This window comes from Amphiprion ocellaris, chromosome 20 (assembly GCF_022539595.1).
Source record: "Amphiprion ocellaris isolate individual 3 ecotype Okinawa chromosome 20, ASM2253959v1, whole genome shotgun sequence".
Classification (NCBI taxonomy): Eukaryota; Metazoa; Chordata; class Actinopteri; family Pomacentridae; genus Amphiprion; species Amphiprion ocellaris.
Window position 1 is genome coordinate 10,006,200 of NC_072785.1, and position 24,591 is coordinate 10,030,790.

Genomic DNA, 24,591 nt, shown 5'->3' on the forward strand with positions numbered 1-24,591 from the left:
ACTTCAACTTTTCATACAAAACACATTTTCTTATCAATTAATAGCTTTTTGACGTGTTTTGGCACGATTACTGCTGCTGTAGGGTATTATTCACATTTATCTGGACCAAGTTCAGTAAATAAAGGTGTACAGAGACTAGCATATTTGTATCCTTAAGTTGCTACCACAATCGCAGGTATTATACAGGCATACCTGTAGCTTTTGAAGCTGGCTTTCATCTCTTTTCGGGCTCTCTTTGACAGAGACTGCAGTCTGTTTTATCTCCTGTAGAGACGATACCAGCAGCTCCTGCTGTTTTTGATGAGACGAGAGCACAGCCTTTTTCTCCTGCTCCTTCTTTAGCTCCCCTACAACTTTATCCTCCTCTTCTGAAGACAAGGTAGCAGGAACGAGTAGGGAGGTTTCAGTAGTGATTTCAGCTTCCTCGTCTGTCAGCATTACCACGTTCTCCTTTTCTCTTTCTTCCAATAAGGCACCAAGTTTGTTCTTGAGGTTGTCTTGTTCATTGGCTTTCAGGTTCATCTCCTCCTCAACATGTCTCCTCTTCTCCTTCTCCTCTTCAAGTTCCCAGAGAGCTTCCTTGAGCTCTTCTGTAACTTGGGCCCACCTGAAAAGACAGATCAATTTAAAATGTTTAACAGATTCAGAGATTCAAAGAATAGCTTTTAATAACCAATCAAAAAAAAGAATTAACAGTAGTATATAAAATGGTAAATAAGGTTTTTGCTTATGCAGTAATCCAGTAAAAACGTTGCTATCATACATGTTTTTACTTGATATACTATTCCACATTGTGCATCACAATATGGGAGAGACTAAATCTATCGCCAACAAATTTAATGCAGTGGCAACATTAGTCATATTATTTAAATAACTGAATGTTTTCCATAAGGATAAATATCACTCTTTAAACAACATCACCATCATTGTTAATCAGAGATAGTTTACAGTATGTAAAAAGCAGTTGTATTTCACTTAGTGGAGTTTTTCTTTAAAAACAAAACACATTGTTTCACTTGTTTGAGAAAAGAAACATTTAGGAGATTAGAAACATTTTCCCCTCAAACTTAAAGTGAGTCCGTCATAACTAAATTGCGTACAAAGAAAAAATGTTAATAATTTTGATCAGTTTAGAACATCGTGCAAAACTAACCAAATGAAATAAATCAAGGGATCTACTTGTACAGATTAAGCTACCTAAAGTGACATAACTAACTTCAGTACCTGCTCCTTGCCTCCTCCAGCTCTTCTGCACTCTTGATGACTTCCTCCCTTAACACATTCAAGTCTCGGTCCTTAAGAACCAGCTCCTCACGGAGCTCCCCACACTGCTGATTTAGCAGCTCCTTTTCCAAGTCTGTCTCCTCAAAGTACTGCTCAGACATTTTGCTCATCTCCAGCTCACCACAAGCAGAGTTGTGAAGCAACTGACACAGAGACTGAGGATGGGAATCTTCAGCCACAGGGACAAAGTGCTGTGAGTCAGAGGTGTTTTGGAGGCTGTCATGTTCTTCAGGAGGACGGTTTGAAATTGACAAGAGAGGCTGATCTCCAAACACTTCACTGTTTAGCTCAAAACTGTGGAGAGACACAGACAAATATGGGGATTTAATTAATAGCCTGTAACATGAACAGAAGTGACGAAGTCTGTATGCAAAATAACACACATGTAGATATTGCAACAATAATGCAAGAATAATTTCTCTCACCTCAAGTCTGCAGAAATGTCCAGCTGACTATGCTGTTCAAAGCTTTCATTTACCAGTGAAGACTGTGAGCGTGCAATGGGAACTGAAGACAAGTAGCGCTCCATCAGAATATCACCAGGGTCTGACGTATTCACATTGTCCAGATCAGGTCCACTTTCCAGATTCGGCTCTTCTATACTAATCCTGTCAGCACAGCTAAACCCAGCTTTCGCTTGGTTCTGACGATTCTTAGAAGCTTTGAGTCCTATGACCTCCTCCTCTCTAAACTTTAGTTCTTTCTCTCTTTCATCCAACAGCTGCCTGACTTGTTCAACCTCCTCTCTGTGCTCTTCTTTAAGCCTCTTCATTTCCTCCTCTTGTCTCAGTTTTTCACCCTCAAGATTCTGGAGACGAAGGTTAAAGCTAGCAACTTCCTCACTAAATCTCCTCTCTGAATCTTCTTCCTCCTGAAGCCTTTTCTTCAGCTCCAGCACTTCTCTGTTTAGCTTCTCCTTCTCCTCTTTGTACTGCTGCAATTCAAGGCACTGAGTTTGGACTTGGCTTAACTGGGTTTGGACGTTTTGAAGCTGCGCCTCCCTATCTTTTCGCTCCTCTTCATTCTTTTGCTTCTCCTTCTCCAGCAAAGAAAGCACACGTTGGTTTTTCTCCATCTCCTCTGCTAGTTCGGCACAAATGCGCTGGTTCTTCTTCTTTTCCTCCTCTAGCTCAGCCCTCAGCTTGTGTAGAATAGTCTCTGTCTCAGAGTCGCTTCCAGTGCTGAAATCTTCAGCCCCTGACTGTGGACCAGGGCTTGCATCTCCTGATCCCTCTGATGGTGTCTCCTTTTGATTGATGTTAGCATCTTGGGAGGAATGGCCATCACCATCACCATGGCCATGCCACTGCTGCCGAGGAACGTTAAGGACTTCAGGCCCCGATTGACTTTTGATTCGTAGAAACTCTACACTGGTCTGTGGGAAAGATAATACAGAGAATATTCAAGCACAGTTGCTGTGCATAAGTAATGAAGTGCATGTTTTTTGAAGGTAACAATAATCCTGAAGTGCTGCCAACATATTTAGCTTTAAGTGGCACTTACCTGCTGGAGCTGTCTCTGCAGCGCCTGAATCTGCACAGCTAGTGACTGTGCCTCCAGCTGTACCTGATCTCTACTTGCCAGGGCCTCTTGCAGGTTGGAGCTTAATTTGGCAATTATTTCATTACGCTTCTCCACAGCCTGTTGTAGTTGCTGCAAGGAAAACAAAATGTCAAATTTATGCAAACAAGACAACAGCGCACTCATACTGTAGTGTAACAAAATGAAATAGAATATAGGGCTAACTTCCTGGTTGAAATAAAATATGCAAAAGCAATTATCTACAATAACAAAAAGGCATTATATAAAAAGAAACAGCTGTAGCTTTAAACCTCAGTTTAAACAGTATGTGATACTAAGTCAAGCCCACTTAAGGTCCTAAATTTATGCTAGCATAATTTAAGACATTGTGTAATATTTTCCTGAAGACACCCTGTTGCCTTATTGCTCTGCACACATATAGTCACATCATAGAGGAATTATTCTGCATTTTCAGATTTGAGCAGCCATGCAGAAGGGGAGAGCATTATACTCCCCATGGGTTGGTGATGACACAGAAATTCACAAATCTTCTTACTTACACACTGAGCAAATACGCTAACAAGACCTACATTGTCTTAGTGGGTAAACAAAGCATTGACGACAAATCAAACCAGATGACCAAACACATAGAGTTGCTATAAAACACAGCATCTAACAAACTGATGTATATTTAAACAGACTTAAAGAACAGTGGTAGAGGTTGGTTTTCAGTATGTAAATACAGAGCTTAGGATTATGATGCCAAGTACATGACAGTATTCGTGACATTAAGCCCATTTTGCTTGTCATCTCCATTCGTACCTAAGCTCAGCTGAGTTTTTAACAGCAATACTAAAATGAAGTCAAAAGGAAGTACTTAAAAGTGTGAGCTATGCCACATAAAACTGTATATTAATCAGCCCTTAAACATACACATAAAAATTAACATATTCTATTCTTTAAAAAAAAAGAAAATAACAAGAATTTGATCCTGATGTAAATGTCCCAATTACTGAATTTAAATACCTGGAGCTGCTCTTTCCCAGTCAGTGCAGCCAACTCCTCTTCTTTCAGGTCTTCCACAGGAGATGGGCTCTGCTCCCTGGTAGGGGGCTCATCCTTCTGTCCTTCGTTTTGCTGAACCTCTGATTTCTCTGACTTTTCGGTTTCCTAGAGGATCGAACCATGTCAGAATTAGGTCTCATTCCAACGGTGTCAACGAAAAAGTCCCTACAAACCAAGTGCCACATATTTAAAGTTGTTAGTGAACTTCCCTTTAAAAAGGCAGTAAACGGTGCCTCGGTTAATCCTGACCAGGTTGCTATGACAACATGCCCTACAGGCAACGTGATGGTTAGTGACCCATTTCTCTAATGTATGTTTACCAGACAAGGGGCATGGACCACTTCTTGAAGCATACAGTGAGCAAACAAAACTAGACAAGTACTGGAGGTCACATAGTTTGACCTTTGAATATACTAGTGTGATGCAAAGAAATCTGTCTCCATTTCAGTCTGCTACGTAAATCCATTGAAGCGTGGCTGATAATGCATTAAGTGGTGTACCTCATGGTTGGCCTTGCTGTTCAGCTCTGTGGCGCTGGTGGATGGAAGAGCAGGTTCTACGTTGGGGTCTTGCGGCGAGCTGTCATTCTGCGTGACAGTCTGGCCCTTCCTCTTCTGCGTCTTTTTCGTCGCCCCCACACCGTTGCTTTTCGCCCGCTTCTGTCTGTAGCTAGCAAGCTGCGCAGGAATGACAGTGACAGGTAGACGGACACGTAAGTCAGGACCACCGAGCACCACCACACTATCAGCATGGTGGAGCTCAGGGGTCGAAGGTGAAACAGGACAAGAGTCCAGATTTATCTCTTCAATATTAAAAAATATATATATAAAAGTATTCAAACATTATTCTGAAGTCTTTACACAGAGCATAAATGCATCTGTGTACAAGTTTTTGACAGTCCACAGTGTAGAAAGGAAAATAGATCGAAAGCCCTTATTTTGATGAGTCAGTTGTGCCACCGAAGCAAGAAGAAATCCCAAACTCAAATCCAGAATAGACAGCACCATAGCCTGACAGGTTATCCCAGTTCAAAACGAGGTGAGGATGCTAAATATTCTCAAATCTCCAGAGAGCTGTAGCAGGCCCATGAGAAGTGCAGATTTTAGTGACACACATTGGACAATCTCTCAGCAGACCACAAACAGAGCAAGGTTAAAAGAGGTACACATCTCAGTCACTTTGCATTCTTCAGCTTGTAGAAAGTCAAAATCAGACAGATGCAGACTGGCGGACCGTGGCTTTTTAAAGCATCTCAAAGTCTTCTCTGAAGCTGAAAAAGGACAAAACTATCAAGAATGTGAACCTGAGAAGTTCATCCATAGTAAAAAAAACATAATCCCCGATCAAGCCACAATATTTAGCTTGACTTCCAGAGGGGTGGCTTTTGTACAAAAACCTCAGGCCGTTTCTCTTTGCAACAGACTCCTCCTCTTTTTATCGCTGCCTCTCTCCTGGCCTGTCCCTCTCTTCTTTAAGCAGCTTAAGTCAGATTACAGTGGTTCACATTGTGACAGAGACCCTCATAAAGCTCTCCATCAATATCTGACAGTCAATCATTGACTTCTTCTCTTGCTGGTAGCCAGACCTGTCAATTCTTCTGATCGGGGCAGCTGTTCTACTGTCCAGATGAAGGTCTTGCAGTAAGCAGGCAACAGCATGATCGGCTCAACCCCTTATCCTAAAACTCACATCCACAGCCAACGTACAGAGCAGAAACATCCACAAACTCTGGATAGAGGATGGCATGCGTCTAGACTAAGGAAAGAGGGTGGAGACTAGGAGATGCATTCACACTGAGAGGAGGAGACAGAGCTCTGTGTGTGGCGAGCTGCATCAGAGTGTGCATGCTCAATTCAATTTGAGATTACATGGCTCCAGGAGACCTACTTGTTGCTTTGTGCAATGAGTCACATGCGTTATGCATGGTAACATTCAGTGTGCATGTGCACTGATGTCTATTCTGATGACATGTTACATGCCTAATCATATAACCACATTGTAGGTTTTGCTTTGTATTCCCATTTTGTACCATTAAATCCATGAATGAACGTTGTATGACTTTCCTCTTATCACTCCTGAACAAGGTAAAAGCTTTGTTTAAACCATCATTTCATCAACTCGCCACACTTGCATGTCTTCTCACCTCAAACTGTTTCCTATCTTTTTCATTAGCCACTGAAATCCCCACCCATCCTCCTGTCACCCACTTCACTGCCTCCTCCTGCCACAAAACACTTCACATCACAGAAAGACATCAGGCAGATGAGCTGTGTTTAGCCCAAGGCCACTTCCACACAACTGAGACCTGACTAACTGGCTTGCTGAAGCTTAATGTAGCCAAATCTGATGTAACTAGGCTGCTGAATGCTGCTGCTGCGTTCTCAACAATGTCATCACCAAGACAGGTTCAATGCTCTCTGCTGTGTCTAATGTTGGTCAACTATTATGTCCGAATTTGTGTTTGTCTGCATGCAGCTTTCGTAAAGGAGGGCCGTGCTTTCAATGTGGCTGAGAAATCAGAGCTTTTGATGCAGCAAATACAGTAAAGGCAGCTGAGAGGACTGCATTACCATAGCAACATCATCCATGTGAGACACAAGCGCAACATATTCAACCTCATTAAATCTCATGGGCTCACTGCACCACCTGATGGCCTGCAACCAGCATGACAGTGTGTTTAACACGCATGGCTATTGTAAGCATTCAAATGATTATTGCAAAACTATTTTCTTTCAGGTTGACATTCTTGATCATCTGCTTTGTGAATCATTATTTAAAGAACAGGTGAGTCCTGGTGCAGAAAAGCACAAGAAAGTCAATATTGAGAAACAAAATAAAAAACAAAGAGCGAGAAATCCCAAATAAATCATGTGCACACACCCACATTCCCATGACAATATCAAACGTCTCTACCAGCCACCACTTTCTATACTTACCGAATGGCTTCGAGGCATGCTGATAGACTTCTGTCATAAGGAATATAAATGTTTTCAGTTGAGTTACTGTCAAAGCATCATACTAATGTACTGCCCAAAATCCTCTGACTGAGTTCCACATGAGCTAGGAGTGGACTACAACATCAAAAAATGCAATATAATTAGCTACTCTGAACACGTGACCTAGTTAAAATGTAGTTTTCAGTCAACGTGGCTCATTGTCAATACCGGTCAGGCCATTCTTGATTATTGGCCCATTACTAATATAGGCTCCCATTGACGTAAAAACAGCTGCTTTCATTTTCTACTATTGGCAATATCACAATAGCCATTTCACAAAAAGTGAAAAAAGATGTCATATGGGATATTCCATCTCTTATGACCACACAGTAAGCTGTTGTATATGTCACATAGATATAATTTAATACTACCAGTTCAGACAGCTTGGAAAAGGAGCACATCTAAAATGAGAGCTCTGAGGAAACCATCATATTGTTTTTAAGACTGAGGCTGCCTTATAACTCGTGCACACGTATAACCTGCTTTTACTGAGCACGTAGCTGTAAAAAATGTTTCTCTATGTTGGTGAGAGTTGTAATGGTTGTTGGGTAATGCACAATGTATATATTTAGTAGCAAGAAACATATTTACAAAAAAAAAAAAAACAGACTACGAAATTAATGCATGAGTAGTTTATCTAACCATGTGCCAAACACTTTCAAATGACAACATCAGCAGCACCTGCACAGTGGCTGGGCACGGTTGAAAGGCAGGACTTTGAAATATATACAAAAACGCAGCTTTACAAAGTAGAACAAACTAACTTAAGTATATACTCTAATTTTTCTGAGAATTGATTCATTAACCGAGTAACCTACATCACAAATGTTATTGATATCGTTTGCTCTATGCCACATCAGATAATAGTCCGCCGGCGGCAAATTGCACGGCGAAAGCGTGTATTTTACCGGGCAACTGGAATCCAAGCAACGACAAATATACAATAATTTGCGCGGTGGGTGTAGTTAGCAGTGGACACACGCAAAGCTATGACAAAAGAGTTTGCTAACTGCTAGCATTCAGTATTAGCATGCGTTAAATGTTAGCAACAAACCTTAGCTTTCCCAGCTTCTAGTTTCCTCCGGCGTTCATCTTCATCCATGACTTGGTTTAAATGCAACCGTTAAAGCTTTAGGACATACGTCCTGAGTCATCTAAAACGCCCAGCAGACCTCCGCTTGTAAAATAAGTTAGCTAAAACAAAATCTTTGAGCTTCCTTTACATACAACTGTCAACAGATAATATTCAATATGGCCGCCAAGTCAGTTCAACTCCGCCCTTAACGAGTTTCCTTGAAATAACCGTCCAATCAAATGGCTACGTTCTACGTCTTCAGCCAATGGGATTCGCGTACCTTAAATACACCCAGCATAACTTAAAACCACCGCCCATTTTTGTACATCACTCAAAACTGAAAACAAGCTGACCAATTAGGTGGCCGCGTCGAGCCGCCTATTTTGGATTGACGGCTCTTGTAGCCAATCAGAGCAGGATAATGGAAACCAACCCTTGCCTACCTCATTGTTTTGAATGTACAGAACCCTCCAGTGGCTGAGGAAATTCCAGCATGGTTTCTAGGACAACACAGCAACCTAACCTGATGAAAGGGCGGTTGACTTTTCCACCACTAGACCTATAGATTGTATATTCAAAACCAAAGCAACTGCTGTATTCTTTTTGTTTTTTCGGTTGTCTGTAGGGAAAGAAATATTTATTTACCAGTACATGTAGATGAAACTGGCACCTAATGTATCCAAGCAGTGCACGTTTACAGTGTGAGTGCCCTGCAAACAGACAGTGTCAAGTTTTAGGCCTTTGCAACAATTATTAAAACCCCAAATCAATAGAACACATAAAAATGTATACCTTGTAAGGTGATCTTATTTATGTCTCCCTTTCTGTTGCAGGACAGAAAGCAAACTAGGCAGGAATGCAAGTCATGGTTAAGTTGTAAACAGGTGTGTCCCATGGCAACCACTGTGTGGCTATAGTTTGACTCAAACACACAGGTACACATAGCGTCTGTGTTCCTCCAAATGCCAAGATTTCAGGTAAAACTGATATTACAGTAAAAGTATTTATTTAGATGTCTGGATGTAGCGTTTCAAACAATTCTGTTTATTTCTTCCATTGTGTCATCTTGAAGGATGGCAGTTCTGTGGCTGATCAGATGACAAGACTCAGATTCAAGCTGCTTGAGAAGGTGGGTGAGATGCAGAGTCATTTAGACTTTCAAGTCCATATAGTTGTGTTAGCTTTTTTCTGCATTCCTTGGGAATAAGCCATTAAAATTCTTGCTGACATTTACAGAGACTGGAGAGCAAAAAGGACATTATGGAAGACAGAGTAGAGTCTGCCCAGTCTGCAAGTAAGATAGAAATTATTTTGTTGACAGCTGAAGGCATCAACTTGGCCTGCCTTCAAAAGCATTTCCATTTTCATTTATGTAGCTGACATTAAAATATAATATGCTTTGGTGACATACACTTTAATGTATCTGGTAGTAAGCAGATTCCAAGTTTATCATTAACACTGGACAACAAGAAATTACTGGATGGAGAGATGCACTGATTTGCATTGAAATATCTATATTTGATGAAATAATTGTATTTACATCCAACATGGTGATGATTAGCTTCTAAGCTCATGATTTTATCTGTTCAGGGAGCTATGATGGGCAAATGGATGCACTCCACCGGGCACTGAGAAGAAAGCAAGACCTGCTTCAAAGACTGAAAGTCAGTGATAAATCTTTTATCTTTCTTTTTCGAGATTTCATTCACACATTATCTCCCGACTTTCATACATAAAAATGAGTCCAGAGGTAGAACTTAGAACATTTAAGCAGCATTTACTGTGATTGTAAGAAACAGCGTAAGATGTTTAAGGTGTTTCCTCTAACATATGCAGGAGCTGCATATGTTAGAGGACCTCAACAGACCTCACACCTGGGGAGGGTCACCAAGACAGTACCGGTGGCGCTTCATAACTCCCCCTCAGCAGCCTGCACCCATGGCACCCACCCACATCTACCAGCCAGCCACCGGTCCAGCCTTCCTTCCCCCTCCACCACCTGCCATGCCGCAACCTCCTCACATCATCCAACAGACTGTGAGATGATCTAAAAATATCCCAATCTCCCAAATCTATTTCTCTTTTTCAATGTGGTCTGTTAAGTATATTTAATCTTCTTTTCCTCCTCCTGATCCCTGACCCAAACTAACCTACCATGAGTAAAAGAAAAGCGTATGCTTGGAGGGATCAGTTAAAGTGCTCTGGTGAAATCCCTTCAGGAAAGTTTTGTTTTCTGACATTCTGGTGTCCCTATATACCATATTAATTTGCATATGTGCAGTTTGATTTGTTATATTTGGGCTTCACTAAATATAATCAGGAAAAGAAAACATGACAGTGTTAGGATTTGGAATTGTGCTTGCAATGTCCTTTCCAAAAACCTGAAAAAAAGTGTTTGTGGAAGAGAATATGACAATGCATAATATATTACTTTTCAAGACTTTTGTATGAACAGATTTGCACAAATTAAATGTACCAAAAACAATAATTTCCCACTCCATCTGCAGCTACCCCAATACCCTGCCACCATCATAAAACAGCTGCCACAGCAGCAGCCTGCAGTAACTCAGATTCCTCCACCTCAATCCCACCCTGCACTACGGTCGGGTAGCATCAAAGAAGGTATGTGAAAACAAACAGTAATTAATTCATTAACTGAGCATTCCTGTATCTGCATGTTTGGATTTTTTTGTTTTGTATTTTTTGTGCATTAGACATGGTGGAACTGATGCTGATGCAAAATGCCCAGATGCACCAGATCATAATGCACAATATGATGCTGAAAGCCATGCCTTCTATTGTCCTGTCACCACCTGGAGGTTCCCATCACTGTGTCCCTCACTCTACATATCATAGGCAGGTAAACACACACACTCTGACTCAGAAAAAAACTCTGACCCTTCACAAAATTGTCATTTCTCTCTCTCAACAAAGTCTCACATCTGTGTTTCCAGGACAGTTACCAAGGAAACTTCCCTTATGTAAGGCCAGATGTCAAAACAGGGGGAAGTACTGTCCATCATCATCATCATCACCATGGTCTCACCCCCACAGCACCACAGCTGCCTCTGATCAGCTACCCTACATGGCCGCCAGGGGTGTCATCTGCCCCAGCAGAACATGCAGAGGGACACATACCATCATTACACCCAACAGCACCTGTTACCCTCCCACCACTTTGATATGCCATACAGTACACACTCACTATATACACACACAATTCCCCCATCAATCTACACTCACTGATCTATATTGACAAATTGTACAGTGGATTGATGTGGAAAAATGGCAGTTTTAGTCATTTAAACAAAATAAAATGTGCAGAAAATTAAGGTGGTATGATTACTTTCTGAGAATACTTTTTAAATACAGGTTATGTGTGTATGTGTCTTAACAGGACTCTAATTTCTCAGAGCCCCCCGTCTATGATTTTTTTTAAAGCACAATGGAAAACAATTATATATTAATTTGGATGTCACGCTGACTACTGGTCAAGCATTAAAGCAGTGATTGAAGCCTAAAAGGAACCAACCAGACACATGGAGGCAGTATGGTCCACTTCTAAAGCTACTCATTTTCCAAAATATAGAGCTAGAAAACAAAAGAAAGTCCACCTGAGGTAGGTAAAACTAAGGTTACAAACTATTTAAGTAATATCCCCAAAATATATTTGGATTTACTTCTTATTTTTTGCAAGGGAGTTATTACACACAGTAGGTATTTTAAGAAGAAAGAGGGGAGATGCCATCATCCTTGTTAGCAAAATCACCAAAATGCATCCCCATTGTTAACCTGCTATCCTCTAGGTGCCTAAGTATGTGTGTTGTTTGGCAGTATGGAAGCAAGGAGGTGCGCCTACTGGGCCAAAAGGAACCAAATCGCCTACCTTTTCTTTTGGGTTGTAGTAGAACAGACAAAGCTGCAGAAATTATGTGATGCATTCATGTATACATGGCCAACAGCTTAAAAAAAAGTTACTAACATCTTGCAGAATTCACGCCTCTAAGAACGGGGTTTTTTTGGAGAGCGAAGGGAGGCTCTTTTTAGTATTAGAATGACGCCACTGATTACCGAACATTGGGAACCCCTAAAACGGCCTAACTCCTTGCAGGTACTTTTTAGCTTCTTTGCTCAAAAATAACTGGAAATGTGTCATTGTATGTGCTATATCTACAACTGATAACATAAAAATACGTAAAACATTAGTTAGCTGCGAAATGTATTTAGCATTGGCCTTATGGACAACATGAGACACCTTTGCTCCTTGGAACAGAGTTGCGACGAAAGCGAAAAGAAACGTCGCCCGAACAGGGACTTGAACCCTGGACCCTCAGATTAAAAGTCTGATGCTCTACCGACTGAGCTATCCGGGCTCTGCGAAGGTGGTTTTGAATATCAAATAAAAAGACAACACACCCCGGAGGAACGTTTTGTTTTTGTTCGGTTGGTTTTGTACGTTTAACATTTCTCGCTACCATTTTAATACCAAAGCTAATGTTTGTAGCTAACTACTGTAGCCGCGCTAGCAAGCTAAGTACTGAGTTTTAGCTAACTGCTGCTAAAGTTGCTTGTTGCTGCTGAAGTGCGTGTGAGTCAACTGAGTCGCACGCGCTGAGGCGACTGAGTCAAATGTACATCATGTAGGTTAAAGCGACTTTACTACTTAATAATTTGTGTCAAAAGTTTGTTATCGATAACGGATTCATCATCAATATTTACTTGTGTTTTCAGTCTGCACACAAACTCATTGCCTTGTCTTTAATAGATGAATATACAGCTGTACAAAATGGTATTTTACAGGATCTACAAAACAAAACAAAAACAACAGTTATCAATTTTAATCCCTGCATCCTTCATCGTGATACCCGTCCAACAGTGTGTGGCTGCGCTTCTTCATCCCGATCCAACAGAAAAAAACCCAACCTGGACTCACAGCTGTCGATCATAATGGCACATCCCTTTGATAAATAAAATAATTTAAAAATATGCATACGAAAATAGACACAAACACACAATCCGAGTTAAGTGACACCCTCTTCTGCATTAACAAATTATTAAAGTGCATTAATCTTGATTTACAGAATTGGCTTAATGACAGGGAAACTGCCATGCTGTGACTAAGCAAGATGTGGTACATAGGACAGTTTGCTTGCTGTGGGGTGATCTACTTTCAACTCTTGATGAATAAGTGGGGTGATGTTCATGCACATGAGCCTGGGTCCTATTTGTATGCCAGAAAATTCAATATTACATGCCTAAAGCAGCCTTGTTTGTTTGCTGAACCCTTTAGCAAGTCTGTTGTGAAATGGACAAACAGTAAAGGAACAAAAGTTGGTTGACATCAGATTACAATGTGCTCAAATACAGTATTTCTAGTTGCACATCACACAACGCTTGCCTGACACTTGTGTAAATCTAATGAATTCAATATTCACGGTTGCAGTGAAGTAACCTGATAACATTTATTTACACAGTGCCTGTCTGCATGCAGATTACCGTGTCGCTCTGCACAATTTACCTTTTAAACCAACATCTGTCTGTGCAAATGACGCCAGATTTTGGGAGAAGTTTCCGAGCACTTAAGAAAAATCTGTTGTAAATGCAGAAAAAATTCTACAACATATTAAAAATATCAGATGGTAACTAGTTGTGGCCTTCATATGCTTTGCAAAGAGGCAAAATGCAAGCTGAAATACAGAACACTTGGTTGAAAACACAGCCTCCTGCTAGTTGTACAACAGATATACACAGTGAAAGTCTGCATGTTACCAGCATTTTTGTTAACACATTTTGGTGAATGCTTGCCTTGTTATAGAGACACCATACATTCTTCAATTTCCTTCTCATGCCATCTGATTTGTTAAAGCGGGAACAATACAGAATGCACAATCTGGATTATTGTGGTCACATTTTAGGCTAATTGGTTAGTAATTTGCAATGTGCAAAGGATGCGTCCAGCAGTGCTGAGTGTCAAAATTGTTCATGTCATAACAACACACGCACTTTCATTATGTAATCTTTTGATATTGTAAAACTGTGTACAGTAGTGTAATCTGATGTTATCAGTGGCTATTAGAAATTACTTGATCCTTTCAGTCCTCTTCTGATAAACAGGATTATCCTGTCTGCCTGTTTAGGCTTATAGTAAAGTCATGGATGTTATGAGAGCGTCTTTTAACAGCAATGGTGACATCAGCCTAAACTTGTCCAGATAATTCCACTAGTTGAGAGTTTGAATGAATTGTGGTCTGCCCTTCTTGCACATTTCCATCTTCATCTGTCAGATCAGATGATTAGTCCTGGTAAAAGGTTTGGATAAGGATAAGGACGTGTGTTTGGGTATCTAAAGAGGGTAGGACGCAGACACTTATTCACTTGGCTTGATTATGTAACCTAAAGTGAGAGAAAGAACAGAAATATTGATTAACTTGAAGCAAATACACAGAATTTAACATTATCTGTGCCACACAAGCAGCTTTCACCTTATGTATGCGAGGAGGCATCTCATCCTCTGAGCTCTCCTCTGGTAGTGGCTCATGGTGTCGTTGTGCTGTTTGACCCTCCTCTGCCCATCCTCCCATGGGCACACGGGCCGACCTCACAACCCTTCCTGCTGCACCGAAAGTGTCTGGAAAACAGAAAGGCATAGATTGTGTAATTGAAAAGACATTACGAGCGCCTGTAGAGCTGCTGCACTCTGCAATCCGTTGTAACAAATAAGGAAATATAATGGAAGGCTAGCAGTTCTCACACTAAACCAGTGAGACAGATTTGACAAATTACTCATTTTTACCTTTTCTTACTTTGTATCTTGCCTTTGAATAAGGTATTTTCTGTCCAAAGTTGATCATGTGTTTAAAAAATATATTCATTTTCTTATGGTGTATAAGGAGTGCTTCAGTGTAATAAACTTAAAATGATTTTCATGTTAAAAAGAATAGAAACTAATCAAAAACAGATACCGGTGGGAGGGCCACTATAGCGCCGCTGATTGCTGCTCTGTGATGCCGCTCCCTCCTGGCCCATGGTGGTACTGCTGGTGGCTGAAGCTGAACTGGGAATGGCACTGGGACTGGGAACTGTGGTGGGGAAAGTGTGTGAGCGAGGGAAATTTCTGGAGTGAGTGTTGGGTTCACTCCTCACTTCGTCGGGGACGCTGTCGCTGCTTTCGTCACTCTCCTGTCTGTGCCACGTGTGACGGGACAGCTCGCCGCGAGACTGCTGTTTGTGGAGCTTAAGGAAACAAAAACAGGGCAAAGATGAACCAGGCTCCTGGATGGAGAAGGTTCTGTGAAATATTTATGTTACCCCCCAACATCGATGCACATCTATATTTACCTCATGCATGTAAAGTGCATGAATGCTCATCTCAGTGGAGGCATACTCTGACAGGATCAGACTGGTAAGCTGACCCTCCCACGCACTGCTGCCTGAACTCACAGTTCGGGCATCAGTCCTATAGAAGGAAAGAGCGAAAATGTTGAGGAAATAGGACATGAAGAGGATGGGATAAGGGAAAGACAATGACAAAGACAGAACCTAAATTTTACACTTTATTCACCAGCTCAAGTCAGATCAGAAAGTCGCCGCCTGAAAAGGTGTTCAGATGATGTGGAAGGAGTATTTTCTTACCCTGAGCCTGCCATTGTTTTGATAGTGTGGCCAACAACCCGAGCTGCACTCAAACTGCCTCTCAGGTGAAGACTACTGCTGATTGGCGAAAGTGAACGCAATGCAGATGCCCCATCGCTCATACCAACTGCTGCATGATTGGTCAAAGAGGCGTCCCGGCCAAAATGAACAGAGGCTAATGTAGAGGGGCCTGCCAAAAGGTTTGCGACAAGACTCCTCGGCTACAAGAGAGAGAAAGAGCAAGAGAGCAAATCAGTTTTTACCACTTCAAAGCTAAGATATGACCACTGTGGTACCTATGCATGAATGTTAGTTTATCAGCGTACTTCAGACTCTGACAAGGACAGTGGATGAGTGTCGCATGGAGCCCCTGTGGCTTCTCTGTGAACTCTTTCTTTCAATTGGCTGATGAAGTGTGTGGTCTCTTGAGGAGGCTGCCACTGGGGGTTGGTGATGGCGAAGTGCATCAGAGATAATTCCGTTTTCCCATCCTCTGCCTGCTGGTAGATGGATGCCTCAGTTTTCCCCTCTGACATCCACTGCAGAGGGAGGATGAATCATCAGTTAGTCTAATGCATGTAACACAGTTTGTACATGGGCACTTTAAAGACATGTCTACATGTGTGTCTTCATCTGATATGGCAGATCCTCACCGCAGGGTGTCCATGCTGCCTGATGTCCATCTGTGCAAAGGAGCAGGTGTCTCCCACCCCGACCACCTCCACAGTGAAGTTCCTGAAGAAATCAATGATCTCCAGAGACTTTCTTCTCAGACAGAAGATGAGGATGATGGGAGTCACCACTGGACTTAGGAGCTCCTCTAAAATAAACACCTGGAAGCAAATGAAAGGTACATTGTAGAGCAGAGTAGTGTTCACAGGAACACCAAAGGCATGTTAAAATGTCTTACTTAAAATTAAATATTCATTTTGATTAAACACTTCAAGATTTCAGCTTCAAAGTTGCTATCAGCTGCAGAAACCTGTGAGTGTAGAGCAAATTCCTGTTTCTAATTAGCTGTTTCTCTGCGTGACACTAAAAGCCAGACTGCTTCAGTGGATATTTGAAAGAAGAAATTTTTTGAAGTCTTTATGTGATATGAATGCAAATAACTGTGAGTGTGAAGATGCTGCGTGTACTCAGACAATATCTTCTTGAAAAATAACAGTTAAATTAAAGAAAATGTAATAAAAAATAAAAGACAATATAACAAGATTTTTTTAAGTCAGTATATACATGGTATATAAAAATGGAATGCAGACACAATGTATATTTGCTAACTACACCTTACATTTTCATGCAATGACATGTTAAATGTCTATCTTTAAAAAGGCCTTAGAACATAGTTTTTATAAGCTACAAGTTAGTCCATTTAGACGTTTATTCTTTGTTCTGTATTTGTACTCACTGCTTTGTACTGGAAGAGCTGGGAGAACTGGTCTCGGGTCTCGTATCTGTGTGCATTGCCCTGCCAGTGGTCAGGCATGTAGTGGATATGAGCGAGGATGACCCGCAACAGCTGCTCAGGACAGAACACCATATGCTTATCAGGAATAAATGACCTGTGGAGAGAAAGAAGTGGTGGACATTAACTTAATTTTACAACTAAAGCTCTGACTAATGCAATATGTTTTTAGAATAACAAGTTTCCATTCCAGCTTTGCAAAACAGATGCTATGTTAGACAAAACTTAAAAGGCACCCTGATTGAAAGTACTGACAACAAAGTCAGAGGAATGGATTTAACTGCATTGGAATTATGTTTACGCAACAGCTGTAAGTTGGGAAATCCTGCTAAGTAATATTAAGGGTATGCTACTACTTCAGAATCTAGGAAATTCTTTAAAGATTTTCTAGTCTTTAATACAGTTCAAACTGAGTTCATCTGAATATTCCCCAATTTTTGAGAATTTAATGTTGGAGCTAACACAGATTTAAGGAGTCACAGGCTGCGTATTGAAGGAAACCCTCTTACACGCATCACATATATAGCAGAAGCCCTGCGTAGCTTCAAAAGGGCAATTAAGAAATGCTCGTGGTTAATGATTAACATTCCCTGTACACACGTGGACAAAATTGGTGGTACCCCTCGGTTAATGCAAGGAAAACCCACAATGGTCACAGAAATAATTTGAATCTGACAAAAGTAATAATAAATAAAAATTCTATGAAAATTAGCCAATGAAAATCAGACTTTGCTTTTGAACAATGGTTTAACAAATTATTTTAAAAAATAAACTCATGAAACAGGCCTGGACAAAAATGATGGTACCTTTAATATTTAGTTGCACAACCTTTTGAGGCAATCACTGCAATCCAACCATTTCTCTAACTGTCACTGAGACTTCTGCACCTCTCAGCAGGTATTCTGGTCCACTCCTCATGAGCAGACTGCTCTAGTTGTCTCAGGTTTGAAGGGTTCCTTCTCCAGACAGCATGTTTCAGCTCCTTCCACAGATGTTCGGTAGGATTTAGATCAGGGCTCATAGAAGGCCACTTCAAAATAGTCCAATGTTTTCCTCTTAGCCATTCTTGGGTGTTTTTAGCTGTGTGTTTTGACTCATTATCCTGTTGCAAGACCCATGACCTGCGACTGAGACCAAGCTTTCTGACACTGGGCAGCACATTTCTCTCTAGAATACTTTGATAGTCATGAGATTTCATTGTACCTGCACAGATTCCAGACACCCTGTGCCAGATGCAGCAAAGCAGCCCCAGAACATAACAGAGCCTCCTCCATGTTTCACAGTAGGGACAGTGTTCTTTTCTTAATATGCTTCATTTTTGCATCTGTGAACATAGAGCTGATGTGCCAAAAAGTTCCAGTTTGGTCTCGTCTGTCCATAGGACATTCTCCCAGAAGCTTTGTGGCTTGTCAACATGCAGTTTGGCAAATTCCAGTCTGGCTTTTTTATGATTTGTTTTCAACAATGGTGTCCTCCTTGGTCGTCTCCCATGAAGTCCACTTTGACTCAAACAATGATGGATGGTGTGATCTGACACTGATGTACCTTGACCTTGGAGTTCACCTTTAATGTCTTTAGAGGTTGTTCTGGGCTCTTTTGTTTCCATTCGTATTATCCGTCTCTTCCATTTGTCATCAATTTTCCTCCTGCGGCCACATCCAGGGAGGTTGGCTGCAGTCCCATGGATCTTAAATTTCTGAATAATATGTGCAACTGTAGTCACAGGAACATCAAGCTGCTTGGAGATGGTCTTATAGCCTTTACCTTTAACATGCTTGTCTATAATTTTCTTTCTACTCTCCTGAGACAACTCTCTCCTTGGCTTCCTCTGGTCCATGTTTAGTGTGGTACACACCATGTCACCAAACAGCACAGTGACTACTTGTAACCCTATAAATAGGCCGACTGACTGATTACAAGTTTGTAGACACCTGTGATGCTAGAGGACACACCCTGATTGAACATGTCCCTATGGTCACATTATTTTCAGGCTTTTCTAGGGGTACCATCATTTTTGTCCAGGCCTGTTTCATGAGTTTATTTTTTAAAATAATTCTGTTAAACCAGGGTTCGAAAGCAATGTCTGATATTCATTGCTTGATTTTCATAGAATTTTTCTTTATTATTACTTTTGTCAGATTCAAATTATTTCTGTGACCATTGTGGGTTTTTCTTTCATTAACCGAGGGGTACGAAAAATTTTGTCCACGTGTGTAGATGAGACTGATGTTTTAAACTTGTGTTTTAAATTCAGATTTGCAATTCAAACATCTGTTTTAGAGCAATGAATGCAATACATTAGAGGCATAAGAGGGGCACTACTTATGTATTTTAGCTATTTTCCTTTTAAATTGCACTGACTTGCTACTGCAGGCTATGCTACCTCCTTCCTGTGCTTTGCCACTCCACTGAACTATTATTGCCTTTGGGCTTTGTTGTGTTATTCTGACGAATCATTAACTGATTCATCTCTATGTACATCACTGAACTGATTTTGAACATGCAAATTTAAATAGATGACAATAGCTGATGTTTTAAACAAATGCCTACCTGCAGACTGTGACACACACTCCGAGCAGTGTGATTGATGAGAGAACATGCTCCACTGCAAGAACGTCCTCATCATAGATGGTCAGGGCGATGAGGACGGCTAAAAGAGACCCAGCGAAGAACGCTACATTTTTGGCAACCACTGTCAGCAGTGGTGAAAGGAAACAGTTCATATACTTGGATGCAGCCTGAATAAAACAGAAATAGAGAAGCAAGAACAGGAAAGCAAAAGGAGGAAACAGGCTTAATTATTAACTCTACAAACAGTGATTGAGAAACACCAGTGTAAGTACTAAGACCATGATAATAATACAAAACCAATTCTGCACTGCAATGTACAATGCAGAATGTCCTACAACATGATAATCTTTTTCTTTGCACATGTTAATAAATTTGGAGAGTTAAGCAGGATTTACAGTCAGATTTATAGTCTAGCTGTTGTAAACCACGTTTTGTAGGATGAAAAAAACTTAGGATCAACAAAAATGGGCAGGAGATGAGGTGGTGCACTAACCTTGTATCCTTTGCTGAGGCGTGACATCAGCTCGTGATCCAGTTCATTGAAATGACGAAGGTAACATCGACCATAGAGAGACCAACATCTTGCTCCCAGAGAACCGGGCTCTCGCTTGATCACCTAGGAACAATAACTGCTGTCATAACGGTTAGATGCAAAAGGAAAACTGTTTAGAGTTTTCATTTGTGTGTGTGAACTATTTACCTCTGTGTAACTGAAGAAGGCGTAGAGAATTTGCCACACAAGAATGACAGGACACAGCAGCAGATTGGCAATGCCAATCCACAAAATACGAGATGCTAGCCTGTCAGCAAGCTCAAGCCTGTTACCTCCTCTCTTGTACTCTGGTTTCAGACTCCACTCATTCTCAAACAGAGAGCCTAAAGAATGAAAAACAACAGGGGCAAAAACAAGACTTTGTAATTCTTACCATAAGCACACAGACAGGAGGAATTGCATGTGTACATATGCAAACAGATTAATTTATCTACACATGCAGAACAATCACAAGTATAAATCGGTGCACACACTACAAACACACCTGGTCCCCAAAAGAAGATGAGCTCAAAGTTGTATTTGAGACCCCGGGTGTAAAACACACACTCGCCAAGAGCAGGAAGACGAAATCGCACAGGAAGGAGTGATTTGTTCACCATGGCAACCTACAAAGGTACAGGAAGACAGGTCTATTATGAGGTCACATTGCTTGAATGCAGCTGTGCGAGTTCAGCTACCAAAGAGTGTTATTTGTAGAATTCTGTACAAATGTCCACACCATGTAGTTTTTAAAACGGAGGATGCGATGATAAATGTCAAGCTCCGTCAGTTCTTTTTTGTGGATGCAGATCTGGTGTTCCTTCTGGATCTCAACGATCCGGGCCTGAACCTCCTGCCATGTTGCATAGGGGAGCTCTGACTGAAGCACAAAAGCCCAATAAATGTAAGGAGGTACGACTTTACTCGTTGTGAATATTATATTACAAATTACTGGATGTAACTTTCATATGGTCAACATCCCTTGGAGCACATAATTTAGTTTGTCTCACCATGGTCATCTTAAGGGCGTTGATGTAAAAGGATCGGATCTCCCAGTAACAGCAAACATTGTAGATGAATTTGACCAGGCGATGTAGCCAAAACACCCCAGAGATTATCAGCAAAAAGATCACAAACGCATTGTGTCGGATACTGGAAGAGAAAACATTTACTTGTATCACTTCAATACATTTAACAGTATTAAGGTCACTGCTTGACGCATTTCATATTTCTTCACTGGAAAAATAAACATATACGACCTAACCTGGGTAAAAAAGTAGTGACTTAAAAGGGAAACTTATATGATTTTGCTTAAATTTGTTATTTCTCTTCCTCTATCATCTTAACTCTCTTAAGTTTTAAAACCTGTTAAGAACTCAACTAAATCACATTTGGAATGCAATTACAGTAGTAGTGTCTCTACACAACTTACCATCAAGTACATTTACTAAACAAAGTCTCAGACTTACTTGGCACTGCAGCATTCCATTCCAAGGAACGCATCAGGCAAGGTGATTTTAGATGACGCATCAGGCAAGGTGACGTTAGATGAATTGTTGTGATGTACAAACTTGTTGGCAAAGAGGACGTCATAATTCACACAGTTAGCTAGAAACACTGTGAAGCCAACCACAAACAGCAACTGACTGCACAGACAAATAAAAAGACAGGTGGAAAACAGAGAGAGAGATAAAGATGTGGCGCATTAAACTTCACAGATGGAGGTTTGATACCAGATTGCCTAAAAAAATGCTATTTATGATGGATAGGATACATACACCAGCTCAAAGATTTCTCCCAGCAGCATACAGGTGAATCCATTCTTCTGGTGCAGATTATAAACGTAATGGACATTAAGGAATATTGTAAATGCATCTGAGGTTAGAAACTGTATTTGTGTTGACATATTCACTGCAATATTAAAACAAGCCCTAGTTACTTCCATCCATCCATTATCTATACACCACTTAATCCTCACTAGGGTCACGGGGGGCTGGAGTCTATCCCAGCTGACTCAGGTGAAGGCAGGGGACACCCTAGACAGGTTATCAGTCTGTCGCAGGGCTACATACAGAGACAAACAAGCACTCACACATTCACACCTACGGGCAATTTAGAATGATCAGTTAACCTCAGCATATTTTTGGACTGTGGGAGGAAGCCGGAGTACCCGGAGAGAACCCACGCATGCACAGGGAGAACATGCAAACTCCATGCAGAAAGATCCCGGGAAAGCCGGGACGCGAACCAGGGATCTTCTCGCTGCAAGGCGAAAGTGCTAACCACTACACCACTGTGCAGCCCCAGCCCTAGTTACTTCAACATTCAAAACATGAAACACAAGATAGCTGTTTAAAAGGATATTCTCTGGAAAAACAGGTCCAGGTTTTCTATGTGGTGCCATTGAGCTGCAAAAGATTAATTTCACATTAGCAATGACGCTGTTATTAGATGATGAGAGGGTGTTTTTATGCAAAAGTTCATGATTTGTTTATGATTTGCGTATGTGTGTCATACATTTGGCTCCTTCAGGCACATGCATCAGCAGGTTCTCCTCTCCAGGTGGAGAGTCGCTGTAGGACGCCTCCAGGCGCTGGTACTCTGTGTCAAAGTGCGCCATAGTGACAGCCGCTTCAGTCTCACCACGAAGCCGAACCTGCTGCTACAGACTGGAGAGATGAGGGGATGGAAGACGGTTGGAGATTCAAAGTGTTAAAGATGATGGAGAGAAGAAGGGGGAGAGAGTGACATATTTAGATGTTGACGATCCACTCATTTTGACATCTTCTACAAGATAAAGCATCCACTAGGCCTTCCAACTTCAACCTTACATGTAACTCCTTATTGATCATTATTGGTTCTACTGTTAAATTCAATTTTGCCTGACCCTTCTGGAGGGAGGTCAAAGGACACAGACAGCAACAGAGTAATAACTGTGCAGATTCTTGCTGACAGAAGAGATTCCAAACTAGATATCCTGGTCAAAGTGCACTCTTCTTATTCAGTGCTGAAGCCTGCACACACTAAACAAGCTTCACATGACTTAACTGTAAACACAACAAATAAAATGAGCGCACACAGTTTCCTGCGACAACACACGGCCTGGGAAACCCTCTGCAGTAATGTAATCTAGTGTGAATCTAGACTACAAATGACTAATGAAGTGAAAGGAAAAGCAAAATCTGCCCACTTAGTTACAGTGATGATAGAAACCTCCAAAATGCCCAAAGTAGAAAATAAAACAACCACGTGGTTCTTAATTGAAATCATCAGTAAAGTTAAAGTTTTGAGATTCAAGATCTGCATAGCTTATTACAGCAATGATAGAAACATTCAAAAGGTTCCAGGTGCAGTAGATGTGCATACAAGCATATGATTCTAGACTTAAATGAACCATAAATAAACAGAATTTTAACAAAACAATAGCACTTGACATGAACAAGAGTAACTGAAGACACACCTTATTTATTGTACATGTAGGTTTTAGCTTATCCAAACCAATAACAACACATGGTGGTGTAGAGGCAGAGATGGTTCTACTGTAGATAGGACGAGGCCCTTTAAAAGAAAACTGTGAAAAATATAAAGGGAAACCTGAAGAAAACAAAGCTACTACAGAAATGTTCTTACCTCCATTCCAGTACACTACGTCCCATCCAGCTCTGGTGTTGACTCAACATTTCCAACTGTAACAACAACAAAAAATAAGATAAAGGAAGACCCGTTTTCCTTTAAACTGCCTGCTTCTTGACTCATGTACCGACTGTATGACGGTGATTTCTATTATATTTCCTATCGGAGACAACACAAGAAAGAGCCAAACTCACGTAAATGTTACAAATAGCTGACACTTGATGGGTGGTGGTTAAAATATGGTAATTATCGGTGATAAATCAACGCTTGAAGCCAATCGAGGAGCACTGATTCAGGTGTTGTTGTTGTCGTGGTTTGACAGCACAGGCCTGCCTCCCTCACCAAAAATATGTCACCCCTCAAATCTCCGCAGTCGTTACCGTCCGCTTCTTCCGCCTCCGCCGTGTCCGTGTGAAACAGTGAAGCCCCGGAAATTCTATCCGTTAACCGTCTTATTTTCGTTTTCTTTTCTTCCCCTCGCAGTCAAACAGCACCCAGTTTCATTTTCGAAACAGCTAGCAATGTAGCGTCGTCTGTCACCGCTGAGGGACAGGGAAGGCATCCAATCAGAAGGCAACTTCCACAACGGTAGCCAATCATATGCTAGCAGAGGCGGGCTCTAAGGGTGTGTTGTTTAGATATGGGCAGTCTGACACGCCCTGTGTGAGCCTTCAGGAAGGGCCACTCTGCATTTCCACTCAGCTGTCTAATGAAATGGGTGTTTACTACCATCGCCTGGACGTTTTTGGAAATGCTACAGGATTTTCTGAGGCTCTGATATGCTGATAGTGTACTTCTAGTAATACTGCCACATGTT

The 24,591-nt window shown here is 41.2% G+C and overlaps 3 protein-coding genes and 1 non-coding gene across 14 annotated transcripts in view; 1 reads left to right on the forward strand and 3 right to left on the reverse strand.

Moving 5' to 3' along the window:
- Positions 1-8,097, reverse strand: part of pcnt (pericentrin) — a 38,749-nt gene extending 30,652 nt beyond the window's left edge. For 3 of the 6 annotated variants that reach the window (XM_035950330.2, XM_055005942.1, XM_055005941.1), the window contains exons 1-8: positions 7,921-8,097; positions 6,807-6,836; positions 4,371-4,547; positions 3,832-3,975; positions 2,788-2,937; positions 1,710-2,659; positions 1,225-1,578; positions 193-607 (exon numbers count right to left, since the gene is read on the reverse strand). In XM_035950330.2, the coding sequence (XP_035806223.2) occupies positions 193-607; positions 1,225-1,578; positions 1,710-2,659; positions 2,788-2,937; positions 3,832-3,975; positions 4,371-4,547; positions 6,807-6,836; positions 7,921-7,968 (2,268 nt within the window). In that variant the 5' untranslated portion in view covers positions 7,969-8,097. The remainder of the gene's footprint in view (positions 1-192; positions 608-1,224; positions 1,579-1,709; positions 2,660-2,787; positions 2,938-3,831; positions 3,976-4,370; positions 4,548-6,806; positions 6,837-7,920) is intronic. The other 3 variants (XM_035950333.2, XM_035950332.2, XM_055005943.1) reach the window with 1 other exon arrangement.
- A 686-nt stretch (positions 8,098-8,783) lies between these two features.
- zgc:112416 (uncharacterized protein LOC550509 homolog) lies at positions 8,784-11,259 on the forward strand. Of its 2 annotated transcripts, XM_035950334.2 has the most exons (8): positions 8,784-8,918; positions 9,014-9,070; positions 9,178-9,235; positions 9,532-9,605; positions 9,778-9,978; positions 10,449-10,563; positions 10,656-10,801; positions 10,896-11,259. In XM_035950334.2, exons 1-8 carry the CDS (start codon positions 8,904-8,906, stop codon positions 11,121-11,123), a joined length of 894 nt encoding a protein of 297 aa, XP_035806227.1. In that variant the 5' UTR covers positions 8,784-8,903; the 3' UTR covers positions 11,124-11,259. The 2 variants fall into 2 exon arrangements, with proteins under 2 accessions (XP_035806227.1, XP_035806228.1); XM_035950335.2 differs by lacking the exon at positions 9,178-9,235 and having other exon boundaries at positions 8,858-8,918.
- Positions 11,260-12,241: 982 nt separating this feature from the next.
- On the reverse strand, positions 12,242-12,314 carry trnak-uuu (transfer RNA lysine (anticodon UUU)). Its single transcript has one exon. It is a non-coding gene; the product is annotated as a tRNA-Lys (tRNA).
- Positions 12,315-12,685: 371 nt separating this feature from the next.
- On the reverse strand, positions 12,686-24,317 carry atg9a (ATG9 autophagy related 9 homolog A (S. cerevisiae)). 5 transcript variants are annotated; one of them, XM_035950344.2, is made up of 21 exons: positions 24,117-24,317; positions 23,772-23,827; positions 23,602-23,699; positions 22,659-22,810; positions 22,506-22,549; positions 21,920-21,984; positions 21,611-21,787; positions 21,152-21,293; positions 20,881-21,021; positions 20,647-20,767; positions 20,310-20,485; positions 20,103-20,225; positions 19,589-19,776; positions 16,982-17,135; positions 16,227-16,406; positions 15,900-16,112; positions 15,574-15,794; positions 15,280-15,397; positions 14,904-15,174; positions 14,424-14,569; positions 12,686-14,334 (listed from the first exon to the last, which is right to left on the reverse strand). In XM_035950344.2, exons 4-21 carry the CDS (start codon positions 22,759-22,761, stop codon positions 14,326-14,328), a joined length of 2,592 nt encoding a protein of 863 aa, XP_035806237.1. In that variant the 5' UTR covers positions 22,762-22,810; positions 23,602-23,699; positions 23,772-23,827; positions 24,117-24,317; the 3' UTR covers positions 12,686-14,325. The 5 variants fall into 5 exon arrangements, with proteins under 5 accessions (XP_035806237.1, XP_035806236.1, XP_023130729.1 ...); XM_035950343.2 differs by having other exon boundaries at positions 23,969-24,317; XM_023274961.3 differs by lacking the exon at positions 23,602-23,699.
- Between the last annotated feature and the right edge of the window lie 274 nt (positions 24,318-24,591).

Excerpts from the sequence above, each read along its gene's own strand:
- zgc:112416 (XM_035950334.2), top strand. Across the intron at positions 9,979-10,448 it reads CTCACATCATCCAACAGACT|CTACCCCAATACCCTGCCAC; the intron begins GTGAGATGATCT and ends CTCCATCTGCAG. Across the intron at positions 10,564-10,655 it reads GTCGGGTAGCATCAAAGAAG|ACATGGTGGAACTGATGCTG; the intron begins GTATGTGAAAAC and ends TTTGTGCATTAG.
- atg9a (XM_023274961.3), bottom strand. The coding sequence starts at position 22,761 with ATGGCGCACTTTGACACAGAGTACCAGCGCCTGGAGGCGTCCTACAGC. Across the intron at positions 22,550-22,658 it reads TGTGCCTGAAGGAGCCAAAT|CTCAATGGCACCACATAGAA; the intron begins GTATGACACACA and ends AATCTTTTGCAG. Across the intron at positions 21,788-21,919 it reads GGAGAAATCTTTGAGCTGGT|TCAGTTGCTGTTTGTGGTTG; the intron begins GTATGTATCCTA and ends TTGTCTGTGCAG.